This window comes from Charadrius vociferus, unplaced genomic scaffold, assembly GCF_000708025.1.
Source record: "Charadrius vociferus isolate BGI_N301 unplaced genomic scaffold, ASM70802v2 scaffold358, whole genome shotgun sequence".
In the NCBI taxonomy this organism is placed as follows: Eukaryota; Metazoa; Chordata; class Aves; order Charadriiformes; family Charadriidae; genus Charadrius; species Charadrius vociferus.
This window is the reverse complement of record NW_009649576.1, coordinates 378,231-391,108: the sequence shown is the minus strand read 5'-3', so window position 1 is coordinate 391,108 and position 12,878 is coordinate 378,231. Positions and strand designations below refer to the sequence as shown.

Here is a 12,878-nt window from a genome sequence, read left to right as displayed (position 1 = left end):
GCCACAGTTAACTGCATAACCAGGCCACGGATTTAAAAAAAAAAAAAAACCAAACAAAAAAACCCAAAACACAAAAAGCAAACAAACCCCAAACCAAAGCAGGATGTGGAAGTTAAAATACATTGATCAGCTGGGGAATACCGTGCTTTCCTCAGCGCCCAACAGCCTTCCCGACCTGGCACGGTGCAGGATAATTGATTCCCTTCAGCGCTGCTGCAGCGTGGGCTCAGGGTGGACAGAAGTGCCATATTTTAACAACCCGTTTTGGTAGCGGGTTCAAGGAGCCCCCGGCTGGCCTTTGAATGATACTGAATCAATTTTGCAGCTGCACATTTATGAAGACATGGACAAGTGCCGACGGTACAAGCACGATCGTGCCAACCCTGATGACTGGACACAACACTCAGTGTGGGCATCCCAGCATCAGAAAACAGAGAAAAGCCATGAACGGCCTATCTGGAGACATGGGGCAAGTAGGATGCGGTGGTGGTGCCGTGCCATGTTTATCCCACTGCCAGCCCAGCTACCACAGCGCCCAGACGTGGCTGCCGAGATGTGCCAGAAAAAACAGGCACCAACACCATGGATAGGCAGCAAGCATTCACTTAAAAGGTCTGGCGGGTACAGATGTCATTAAGCTTTGTTAAATTTAGTAATAAATTTTGCTCAAAATAATGATGAGAAGGTGGCAAGTCCAAGTTCTGATTAACACACAGACTACTCTCTTGGCTTTTAATACACAACCACGGACACAAATCCGAAGACATCTGCTGGGCTGCTCCCTCCTGTCTCTGCAGCTGACTGTGTCCTTCCTGCTGGCACCGCACAGGACGGTGTCTTGTTGAGACACTTCCAACTGAATCAATAAACTGCTTTTCCTGGAGATGCTCTAGCTTTCTCCAGCTGTTTCTTAGCCGCTTTCTCCTTAGAGCCCAGCAGCCCAGAGTTCGGTCTGCCACGCACTCCTGGGCTTTACCATGACCAACCTGAGCAATGTCTGTGAACACGGTGTCCGAGACGCTCTCACACAGCGTGGCCACGAGCTGCAGGACCAACAGCTTCCTCCTCTGCACAGCGTGGTACTGCTCCAACTCCAGGAGACTCCCTCCAGGCACTGCAGCCAAGTTGGAAGCCTCCTCGTCCTCTGCAGCCACGCAAGTCAGCGCCTGCCGGGAAGGAAGCACAGGGCACAGAGGGGCAACGGTTAAACACAGGCAAATCACCACGTCAGCGGTCCTGGGCGCAGCAGGTCTGCGCTACCCACACCTCTAGCCTGCTGCAAAGGGCTCCCGATTACCTCCACTCTTCCAGCCTCATCTCGTTCCACATACATGCCTGTCAGCAGGCCAGACCCTCGCAAACCTCTGTCCCCGTGGACACCACACAGAACACCACCGAGCACTTCTCCTCAGGCCAACCATCCCCTGTGCTATGAGGTTTGCTGGTCTCTGCTGGCAGCCCTGCTTTCAGCGCTCACAAAGGCACCCGGATCCCCTGTCCTCTTTGTAGACCTCACGCTGACTCCTCATGCAATCAGGACCTTCCACTCAGTACATCAAGGTCTCCAGGAGCTGCCAACAGCCTCTGGGCGTCCCACCTGTGTCACAGCAGCGTCCCTACACCCAGGGTGCTGCAAACCCAGCACGACTATGGGACAGGGCTCTACCTGCCAGCAAGGGCACAGAAAGCACAGCCCAGCCCAGGCAAGGCTGTGAGGGAACCAGAGGGTCTCGGAGCAGGATCAAAAGGAGAAGGTGTCCCACTAGAGCCAAGGAAGCAACAAGGTTTTTTCACAACCTCAAACACACCGTTAAACTTCAGACATGCTCCTGTTGTCGAAAGAGCCCAAGAGGAACGAGCGTTAACCCCTCCAGGGACCAGGGCTTCCTCCCTCTCCCAAGCTCTCCTGCCCGGCACACAGCAGGACTGCTCCAACACGTGCCGTACCCTGGCTCAGTGCTCCTGAGGCGCGTAAGGGGACACTCAGTCCCCTTTGTCGTCTGCCACATGGACTGCTGGACCTAGGGAAACCATTCCTGCAGATGTGCCCCAAACAGAGACTTGCCTGCCCTTACCTTCAGGCAGCGGATGAAGAAGTCTCCAGCTAGACCACTCCTCTGGCAGTGAGACAAGAGCTCCACCAAGCTCTCCACACGGCACTGCTCCGAGGAAACTTTCTGGTACAGGGCCTCATCTTCATCGCTGAAACAGGTCACTGTGTCACCAACACGAATGTACCCACACCCCCTCCAGGGCTGGCTCTAAACTACTCCACGGCAAGGTGAAATACCACTTCTGCCTTCTCTTGGAAACCTTCCTTTGCAGCACTACCAGAAAGCTGAAGCCTGGAGGCAGCTGAGCCAAACTATTGCTCAGTTCATTTGGTCTACGTGATCACGCACTCAGTTTATTAATTAACCTGCACTCATTAAAGAAATAACATCAACAGAAATCACGAGTGCAAAACACACATTTAATTCAGCCATCCTATAAAGAACAGGATTAGCACTGGCTAATTCATGCAGTGGTCATAGCCATAAAAGTAGGACAGACACCGGCACAGACATGGCCGTTAAACAGTAATTTTAAAGTATACCCAGTTTAACCAGTGCAGACCCTGGGGCAGACCTTCTTCTAATTCAGGTCAGAAATAGATTGAAATGAAACCAAAACAAGTGTATTTGTAGAGGTTTTTGTTACGGGTGCAGAGAGCACCCGGCACACCCACCCCACGGACACTCCTGGGCAGGAGCTGTGCGCTCTGCCTGCTTGATAGCGCTGCCTTGGGCTCGTACTGCCAACTAACAGCTACCCCTCTTTCAACCAAATGTCATGCTGCTGAACGGTCCCAGTTTGCGTGGCTGGAGTCTAATGGCTGCAGTTTATTCCCCACATGGCCACGCTCTGCCTCTACTTGTAGAGACCATCTGCAAGAGCAGGAGGGGAGCTCAGTTGCTGGCTCCACCACACTGGCATCGTTAGCGTCCTTGCTGCAACGGTGCCACCTGCGCCCGAGGGATTCCACTCGCTCCACGCAGCCGTGATCTGCCATGACACAGGCCCAGGCTGGAGGGCAGAAGCTGAATTTGGGGAGCGTTGGGACTGAAGGAGTATATCCCATTCCCAGATACCTGGCAGGCAGCATGAGGGACTCAGGAAAAGCACACAGAGAGGGCACACTAACACTCAGACAGAGCGTGCTGCTTTTCAGGGCTGAAAGTTAGAGCTCTGCGCCATGTACAAGGAACCCAGAGGCTGTGTGGAAGCATCACCTGCCCAAGCTCGGTGCAGACAGCCTGGGCGCCTGGGGGCACGAGATCGTGGCGAGACAGCACCAGCAGCCCCACGTTTGCCTGGGCTCTCTCTGCCAGGCATGCCGTGAAAAGCCCTACATGCGGAATGATGCCTGGGGATTGCCCTCACACCAGGCACTGCCCCAACAGCACTCACCTGATGATCTCCTCCACTGCGATGGTGGCACCACCCTCACTGCCCACACGGAACCGGCACTGCGGGTGGAGGGCATGCACGCTGCTGTTCAGCCCTGCAAAGCCTTCCAGCACGGCCAGTGACACCTCTCGCTCTGACTTCTCCAAGAACCACAGCAAGATTTCCTGGCACGGGGAGCTGGCAAGGAGAGAGAAAGCAATAGTGACCTTCCTCCACCCACTGCACCCCTCCATGCACACCAGTACTCCAACAGGACCGCATGTCTCGGGGTGAGGGAAAAGACAAGAGTGCTCTGGAGCGGCTATGGACACTCCTTGGGATGCTCTGGGCTGACAGCTCCAGCAGCTGAAGGCATTTGTGTCAGTTTATAAGGGGAACAGCAGCACATCCTGTCCTTCTGCCGTGCCCAGATGGAAGGATCTGGGTCCTTCAAGATCTCAGCCCAGCGAGGAAGAGAGCACTCTGTCTGAACAACGTGTCTGTACAAGGACAGCCACTTCCACGCAGCCTCAGCCTGGTGCTTCACGCCAACATGACAAAGCACAGAGCTGTCAGCTGTGCCAAGGAAGAGGAGGAAGGAGACAGGGAGCACTGTAAGGTGGCACAGAAACCCCTGCCAAGGAAAGATGCAGGTTAATGAAGTGGAGCAGCAGCACTGTGCCAGGGGTCTGGAAACCTGAACGCTTCCAGGCAGCTGTGGTTTTAGTTACCCTTGCCAAATTCCTCTGCAAAGAGAGAAGCGAGCAGCGACTCTGTTCACCCAGCAGCAGTGCTAACTTGGCTTGTTCTACAAACTTGCCACAGCACTCACTACTCTTTGAAGTGATTAACGATGTCTTTAATAATAGCAGAAGCTGTGTCTACATAGACCTTTTAGGGAAAGCCTCCAGTACCCACATGCCATTATCACCAAAGCAAAGTGTAAACCCACCAGGAGTGTATTTACTAGGCTGGCCCAAACTCCGGACAGGGAAAGCCTGTGAGGGGAAAGGAGAGAGGACAGCCAGCACCTGGTCACCACTGTCCCTGCCACCGTGACTGACACATGTGGTGCTTACCATCGTACGTCAGTCGTGGGGGAACTGGGCACAGCACGAGGGACAGCTGCCGAGAGGCAGGTCCTGCACGTATTGAAAGAGAGTGATCCCAGAATGGAGAAGAATGATCTTGTATTTCCAAAAGCCAGCGCTCCAGCCGTTTTATCTAGTTTTTATCCTGTTTCTAAATCCCTGGTACACAGATCCCTCTGACACCCAGCCAGGTCCCAGTGTCACCATCTCTGTCCGCAGACAATCACAATCCCTGCTCCCAGGTGGGCACTAAGAGTTAACCTATGCTCCCGAGGGGCCCACAGGGCACGCTTGTCTCTACACCGAACATTCTGGCTTCAGGGAAGACACAAACTAATTCGAGAACTGCTTCCTCAGGCACAGGTCTGCCAGTAAGGTCATAACCACAGGCATAGGCACGGTGTATTGCCTTCGTTGAATGAGAGCTCTTCAGGGTGAGCAAATTGGCCTCAGCTTCTCTATGTGCCCATACAGAGCTCATCCTTAGGAGGTGGGTAGAACAGAGCAGATGAAACCCCAGAAGTCACGCACAATCCTTCCTTACCGTAAGTATGACACATTCTGCTTGGCGAAGGAATAGAGGGAAAAAACCACTCCCAGGACTGAGTGTAAGGATCCCAGCAGCAGGCTCGAGCTGTCATTTCCAACCACATACACCTACGGAGAGAAGGGCACGGGGAGCACAGTCAAACACCTGCGTGGAGCAGGGGGAAGCCAAACGGAAGGACAGAAAGCGCGCCTCAGCGCAGAACGGCTGCCACCAGGGAGGATGGCAGAGGGTTTTCAGCCTCTGTTCCTTTCAGTCTGAAGCCTGTTTTCCCTGATTATGCCATATTCTGTATTAAAAGCAGCCTTCAGTACTATCTTTCTCCCAGCATTTGTTTAACCACATCAGGGCTCCAAGCTACAGGAACAATGCAGCTAACTATGCAGGAAGTCTGCTGCTTAGGGGTAAGGTTTTGCGCTACAGAGAGATGCAACAGGCACCTTTGAATTAGTAAATCTTTATGGAAATACTGCACCTAGAGCCAAATCTCAAATACAGAGATCAGTCCCTAGCAGGGCAGCTGGGCTGACGTGCCGAGCTGAATAAGTGGGTTGCAGGGGCTTTGAGGAGGCTGTAGGGCCGCGCTCCTCTCTGCCATCTCAAGCAGCACCCTCCTGAACTACTGTCACTGCCCTCCTCCACAAAACCAGCACCCCCTTTCCCAGGCAAGCCACGGTTACCAGCTCACCACACACAGGTCCCACCTTGCTGCCGGCAGAGCACAGGAAAAACACTCACAGAATTCTTGTGACATTGTGTTTCCTTTTGAATCCTTTGAAAGAAATTGTCCAAAACTAAAAGCCAGGTAAGGTGCTTTAAGTCCCATAACGCTGGGAAGACTCAGTTTAGAAAATTGTTAAATACCAAGCCTTGCCCAGCCAGACGCAGGGTTTACTCAGGGTTGTTGTGTTCAGGTCCTCATTTTAGCAGGCTCTATCTCCTTCCATAGCTTTCAGTTTTTAAAAAAGGGTGAGGTGGTGTGGGGGAATAAAGTCCTTTCACAAGTTCTCCAAGGGACTTCCAGCTGTGTCAGCTGGTGAACGACCTGCTCAGAATATGCTGTCCCTTCACACCAGAGCACTCCCCACACCTCAGATCTCCGCAGCTGGAGAGCAATCATCTGCTCAGGGCTGGAAGTGCCCTGGGGACAGACCAAAGAGCTTTTGCCTGCTGGAGGCAGTGTGACAACCCAGGTAGGAGGGCTAGGAAGGAGATTGTCCTGATAATATTCTGCCCTGCTGTATTGATGCAAAAAGACCTTTTTTCCTGTGCTAATCCCCGTGGAGCCATTCTTCCTAACCAGAACCTTTTGTACACAAAGCCTCCCTGATGAAGTCCCAAGGATGGTTTCCCTCTCAGCATCAAATGACACTTGCTAGGCAAGAAACCCCCGCAAATCCTCAGGCTGGAGTCTCTGTCGCTAATCTGGCTGCTGTCAGGCCTCCAGCGCTATGCCATTAAGGAGGGATCCGCCCCAAACTCCCCCAGCACTCGCATTGTGAACGGCAGCCACAGAGCAGCCCTCCAGACTGGTCTCTGCCTGCCAGCTAGTTACAACAGATCATTACTACACGAAATACTACAACAATCACAGCATTTAAGAGCTTAGCCTGCCTAAGGGCATGCCAGTAAGCAAGTCACCAGCTTCTTAAAATTGAATTCCTGGGATGGAGATGTCCTCTTCTGGGTTGGAACGCGCAACAGAAAGCTGGGATGCTGTCAGGGCAGGCAGCAAAGCCTGAAGCACAGCACTGGTGAATACTGGTGGGAATGGTGGAAAAAAGGTGCTATGACGGAAGGTTTCAGAAGAGCAGCTTCCACAGAACAGCCCTGTTCCTTCACAGGGAGAACAAGAATGGACCCCACCTCTCCCCGAAACACCGGAGCCAAGACCTGCACTGCTGAACATCCTGTTTGTTGCTGTATGGGAGCCCTTGTGGGAAGGAGCTCCACAGAAGGTGCTAAATCTGCACTGTCCTGCCCACGAGACACCTCCTCTAACACAGCAGGTCTGTTACTGACAAAGCCAGAGCACTTCTCTGATGAGATCCAAGTTTCCTTCCATTTTTCTGAACCCTCCCTGTCCCCCAGCACCTGATCAGGGCTGGGAATGCTGCTGAGCTTCAGCAATCCCTCCTGCTTTGGCAGCCGGGCACACAGACCACCTCCGAGGCCCCACCGCCACCTCCAGGTACTGTACGGCGCCAAGAGGAGCTCTGGAAGGCAGGGCAGCAGAGGAGGTGGCTGGACACTCAGCAGCAGCTGCTGAAGCCCTCTTACACCACAGCTTTAAAATTAACTTTGTGCACACAGAAAGCTGTGTGTCACAGGGTTCAGCTCCAAATGGTCCCTGCAAAACAGACTGCTCATTTTTCCTTACTTAACATTACCATTTTACCTTAATTGTCGAATGGGACTAGACAGGCTGTTTAGCCCCCTCAGAAATAACAGCAGGGGAAGATGAACCACTGGGGACACCCCATGGGGACCAGCTGCAGTGTCCCTCCCCCTGTTTCTGGGACACCTGAGGTGAGGACACATCCACTACCAGCATCTCCCCTGCAGCTGAGCTGCTGCCCACCCTCCTTTTTGCATACCCACACGCTCTCTGCCTCCCGACAGCAGCCACCAGGTTAACCACGCCAGCTCTCCCACCTCTCCCTGCAGCTCTGCGATGCCTCTGAGCTCACCTTCACTCTCTTTTTCACCCTGGAGACAGCTCAGCAGCCTCAGAGCCACACTGAATCTGCTCGTTTCCTAGTGCCCACTGCGAATGCCTCACTGGCAGCCGGCTGCACAACCACCGAGCAATGTGCTGGGGGCCCTGCCAAGCTGCCCTGACTGCAGGGCTGAGCAGTCCAGCACAGCCGGCTGCTTGCCGATACCTCGAGTGCCCTCTTTTCCAGGTCACTCACTCAGAAGGATTTTGGCCCAACACAAGAGCTGTCTGCGCCCCATCCCTCCGTGAGGGGTTAATGCCAAAGAAGCGGCTACCAGATCCAGCACTCTGGGTCAGGCTGCCCTCTGCAGACCTTGGAGGCAGGGAGAGCAGCTCCCAGCAGGTTCTCCCTCCCACACAGGTAGCACTGGGCTCGGTATGAGTATTATCCATGCTCTACAAGGAGGAAACTGAGGGACAGAGGCACTAAGAGAAGGGTGGGCCAGTGGCAGCTTGGGAGGAGAGCTCAGGCAACCTCTGAAGATTCAGTACGCACAGGATTCCCTGCGATCCGTCCTTCCCTGCAACTAGCTGCAAAACTGGAAGGTGAGTGGCATCATCTCAGACTGGGATTGACAGCCCAAGGCAACACATGCCAACGGTATTTCTGACCAGGACCTCCTGCCCACTGCACTGCCTGCTCTGTGGTTACCTGCTCTACGATTGCAGCCCGAGTCCTGAAGCTGCTCTGACAGTACACTCAGACACAATGGTCCTGTAGAAGCTGCACAATTCAGCAATGCTCAAAGTCTTGCTGCAGCTTTTGGAGAAAGAGGATATGAAAGCACCATGAAGACTCCTGGCCACCAGCCCACTGCTCAGACACCAGAAAGACACTGGGGGAAAAAAAAAAACAAAACCACAGCAAGAGCTCACTGCCATCTCGCAGAATGTTTTGGGATAACAAGGCTTGAAAGGATTCAGGCAGTGCCTCTGGTATCCAGCATAAAGCTGCAGTCCCGCCAGTGCAGTGCTGCATACAAGGTTATTCTGCGCAGCTCTTGGCTTCACCTCAGCATCACGACTGCAGGAGATGATGGTTTTTGTCATGGTCTATGACACACTGAACTGCTCAGAAAGTCTCAAACCAACTCTCACTTGGAGTACTTTTCTCACCTACCCTCAGGCCCAAATCAGACACGATATACCTTGAGCACATCTTCCACGCAGCTGCCGAGCTCTGCCTCTGTCACCAGCACAGTCCCTGCTGATAAATCTTCCACTGCTAGCTCTGAAATCAAAGGGCAGAAATATCAGCAACCCTACATGCTGAGGAGTCTCCAGCAGAATAGCAACCCTGCCATGCCCAGCACCAGAAAGCACTTTGATAGTTGCCTTCCCTTTCCTCCATCAAGGCAGCATGGGAACCGATGAGCCCTTGTTAGCTGCGCTAAATATCACCGCAGTGTTGTAAACTCCACAAGGTTACAAGCAAATCAAAGCAGACCACAACTTCTTGATGGATTATTCCCCAGGGATCTGCTCGGTCAGCATGGGGAACCAATGGCTTCCGTCCGAAAGCCCAAAACAAGACTGTCAGACTGGAGAGATTCCCAAAGAGTAAATGACAGAAGCCCCACTACTTGGCTCTTACACTATAGTAATTTGACTCAAGTGCTAGTAAATATGGTGCACGCAGCCACATAGCCACATTCACAACTGACAGAGCTGGGCTGGCACACTCAGCAGCCCAGCCACCAGCTCCTGAGAAAATCCGAATGGAAAGAAAGAGAAAGATCAGCAAGAAGAGAAACCAGACCCTTCTCTGATCCAGGGCTCGGCAGAGGCCAGCTGGTACCTGCTGTCTCCGAGCACCGCAAGAGCGGTGCCAACAGGGGCTGGAGCAAGTGCTTCTCTGCCAGCTGAGGGTGCTCTTTCGCCATGGTGAGCAGTGTCGTGGTGGCCACTCGCTGGAACTGGCGTGCTGTCAGTTTGTCCTGGATGTGGAGCAAGTCCAGAATCTGGAAGGAAAGTCCACAATAAAGGAACAAAGGTCAGCAGCCCCTTAGGGGGGGGGCAACAGCAGAGATTGAGGAGCCTCCTGTATGCGGCTTTGCCAGACGGTCGGCACAACGTTCCACATACGGAAGAGCCGATCTCCTTCCCATGCACACATTAACGCAGGATGCGTTTCTGGGCTCCAACCAAGAGCCTGCACCACTCCCACAGCCAAAGACTGGAAGCAAGAGTTCCACAGCAGAGAGCTCCTCATTACATAGTGAACAGCTCGCGCGATCAGACAACATTATCCAACATTTCAATCAAATATGGAAAATTCAAGAGCAGGGTAGAAACATGTCCCACTGCCAGAGCAGTAGAAAAACATCTCCACGTTGTCCTTGCTCCAGCCAGACCACGCTCAAGCAGGAGTGGCAGTACTGACACTCTCCAAGCCAGGAGACAGCTCTGCATGCCCAGCCGGAGCCAGCATGCTGCGGGGAGAGAGGAACCTACCTGGGGGCAGACCAGTCGGTAGTAGTCCTCGAGGGAAAGGCACTGCTGTGGGCAGGAAGCCAGGATCTTTGCAACCGTGTCGCATTTTCTCCAGTCCACAGCTGCTGCTTCAGCACCAGCGCCACCTGCTACACCAACAGAAAGCCAAGATCAGCTCAGACTGAGAGCAAACGACAGCTGAAGCCAGATGTTTCTGGCCAAAAATTGGATTTCTAGCCTTTATTACTCTCTTTAAACCAAGCACCTTTCAGGTGACACCTGAATTTAATGGCAGAAGGGGGAAAACTACTGTCCAAGACACTTGATACCAGAAAACAACTTCTACTAGTAGGTGCACGAGCCAAAAGGTGGACACCCCTGGATGGTGCCATCGGGTTGGTATTGGCCAGAGAAGGCTTTGGCACTAAAGACTGTGGGATTCAGGTTTTGAAGAGCAACAGTTTCCCTCCCTGGCAGGAAACAGAGAGCAAGGTGGCAAGGCTGCCGAGCCCTGGAACAGGAGAGGTCTGACTCCACCTGCAGTTGCTCACAGCCCAGCACCGAGCACGGCTCCCACCACACCAGCACAGCTCCTTGGAACGAACCATGCTCCGTACACGCACGAGGTGCGACCCCATGGAGGCATAAACAGACTAAATTAATTTGAAGGCTTTCAGTCTGGACCTCAAACATGACGGCGTACTCTAACTAAAGGCATTTGCAGTTGGAAGGCATTCATTGTTTGGGAGTTTAACATACTCGGAGGCAAAATCTGCGTGTTACAGAGTCAGCTTGACCTGACAAAAGCTGTTTCCCATTTCAGTGCTCCGATGGCACTGTCTTTCCTGGGACTCTCATGGGATGAAATGTCTCAGACACATCATCACAGACTCTTTTAATCTGCGATCCGGGAAGCCAAGAGCAGCGTCAGAGCACCCTACTCACCGCCTGTTCCCTCCATGATGCCCCGAACCACAGCCTGAACCCCGTTGGGTCTCATTAGCCTCTCGGAGAGCAGCTGACCACAAAGGCGCCGCAGCCACGCCGGAGCCCGCACAAGGGCCGGTTTTGTTTCTTCCCCAGGAGAGGGAGGACTCTGAAAGGAAACAAAGGAGCCAGCTAAGGAGCATATTTGCACACTCCTGTGCAAACCCTTACTACAAGGCAAACAGCCTGCACCCTGCCCTGCACGACTTGAGACAGGAGCACAGGACAGGGAAACCTTTTAAATAAATCACTTCTTCATCCAGTGGCACAAAGCGAATTAGGGCTTAATGAGAGAGGCCAGCCTTCCCAGGCGCATCCCCTCATGCAGAGCTTCTCTCCTTTAATTAAAGCCTCTCAGGGTCAGGCAGCAGCTCTGACTGCCTCATTACCAAAACAACGCACAGGGAGCTCAGGGGACAAGTCAGGTTTGATGCAGGTAAGGGGTTCGCAGCGGCGACCCCAGCCAGGACCCGGCGCAGAGCACTGGGCTGCGGAGGTAGCACCGTGAGCCCGCAGGCTCCCCGGTCGAGCAAGGCAAAACCCCAGGAGAGCACAAACAGCAGAGCTGTCCAGAGGTTGTGAACCCACAGAGCGAGTGGTTCGAATGGAGCTGCTTGCTCAGACACCCCGAGGAGGCAGGCCGGCACCTCTGCATGCGTGGGGGGATAGAATAGAATATTTTCAGTTAGAAAGGACCTACAATGATCATCTAGTCCAACTGCCTGACCACTTCAGGGCTGATCAAAAATTAAAACGAAACATGTTATTAAGGCATTGTCCAGATATCAGCTCGGGTTTTGTTTAACCAGGAGACCCCTGCTCCGGAAGGGAAGGCGCTTTGCTCAGCTGGGCACAGCAGATCTAACTGCCAAGCCCAGGTGGCACATGCCACCATGAGAGTCCCCGAGTTCACCCACACACCCCTGTACAACCTGAGCTGCTACCGCACGAGCAACGCACACCCAGCAACTTCTCCCGTGCGTTCACACGCCATTTGGGGACATGGGGTGCTGCACCAAACCGTTTTTTAAGGTGTAAGAACACTTCTAGGAGAGCAGCAAAGGCATCCTGGGCGCGTGAGCAAGCACCGTGGGCAGTACACATCCCCAGCACCCTGCACCGGGGCCAGCACCGCTGCCGCCGGGTACCTGCTTGGGCCGGCCCTGCAGGACGAGCAGCTCCCGCACCGCCAGCGGCTGGTAGACGCGGTCCAGGACTTGCCGCAGGGCCTCCCGGCACCGCGCTCTCTCTGCTTCCGAAACACCCTGGAAAAAACAAACCCCAGGGTGGTGAGGGCAGCCCAGCTGCCGGTGCTAAACCCAGCGGTCCCAACCGTGTGCCAGTGCCCCTCCATTCCCTCGCCGAGCTCCCATCTCTTCTCTGTCATGGAGATTAACATGCACAGCATGGGAGCTGCCAATGGGATCAGTGAGCGGGAGCCCAGCACAGCCATGGGCTCAGCCATGGAGCATGAGGAATGGGCTCTGGCGAGGCTGGTGGCCCTGACGCGTTTTTGGCACAGCCGGGTGCCCACACCGGCACCGGAGAGCAGGAGGTGAAGGGACCCACAGACCTGGCTGTGGGCGGCGGGGCCGTGGCCCAGCAGGCAGAGGCCGGCGAGGAGGAGGCCGAGGTGGCGGGCGAGGAGCAGGCCGCCCAGCGCCGGGTGCTC

At 54.1% G+C, this 12,878-nt stretch overlaps 1 protein-coding gene across 1 annotated transcript in view; it reads right to left on the bottom strand.

Moving 5' to 3' along the window:
- LOC104291148 (transport and Golgi organization protein 6 homolog) overlaps positions 1-12,878 on the bottom strand; it is a 33,391-nt gene that overhangs the window by 12,697 nt on the left and 7,816 nt on the right. The window contains 10 exon segments of the mRNA XM_009890348.1: positions 987-1,166; positions 2,076-2,202; positions 3,451-3,627; positions 5,065-5,177; positions 8,935-9,017; positions 9,585-9,747; positions 10,241-10,368; positions 11,156-11,315; positions 12,355-12,471; positions 12,780-12,875. Coding sequence (XP_009888650.1) covers positions 987-1,166; positions 2,076-2,202; positions 3,451-3,627; positions 5,065-5,177; positions 8,935-9,017; positions 9,585-9,747; positions 10,241-10,368; positions 11,156-11,315; positions 12,355-12,471; positions 12,780-12,875 — 1,344 coding nt within the window.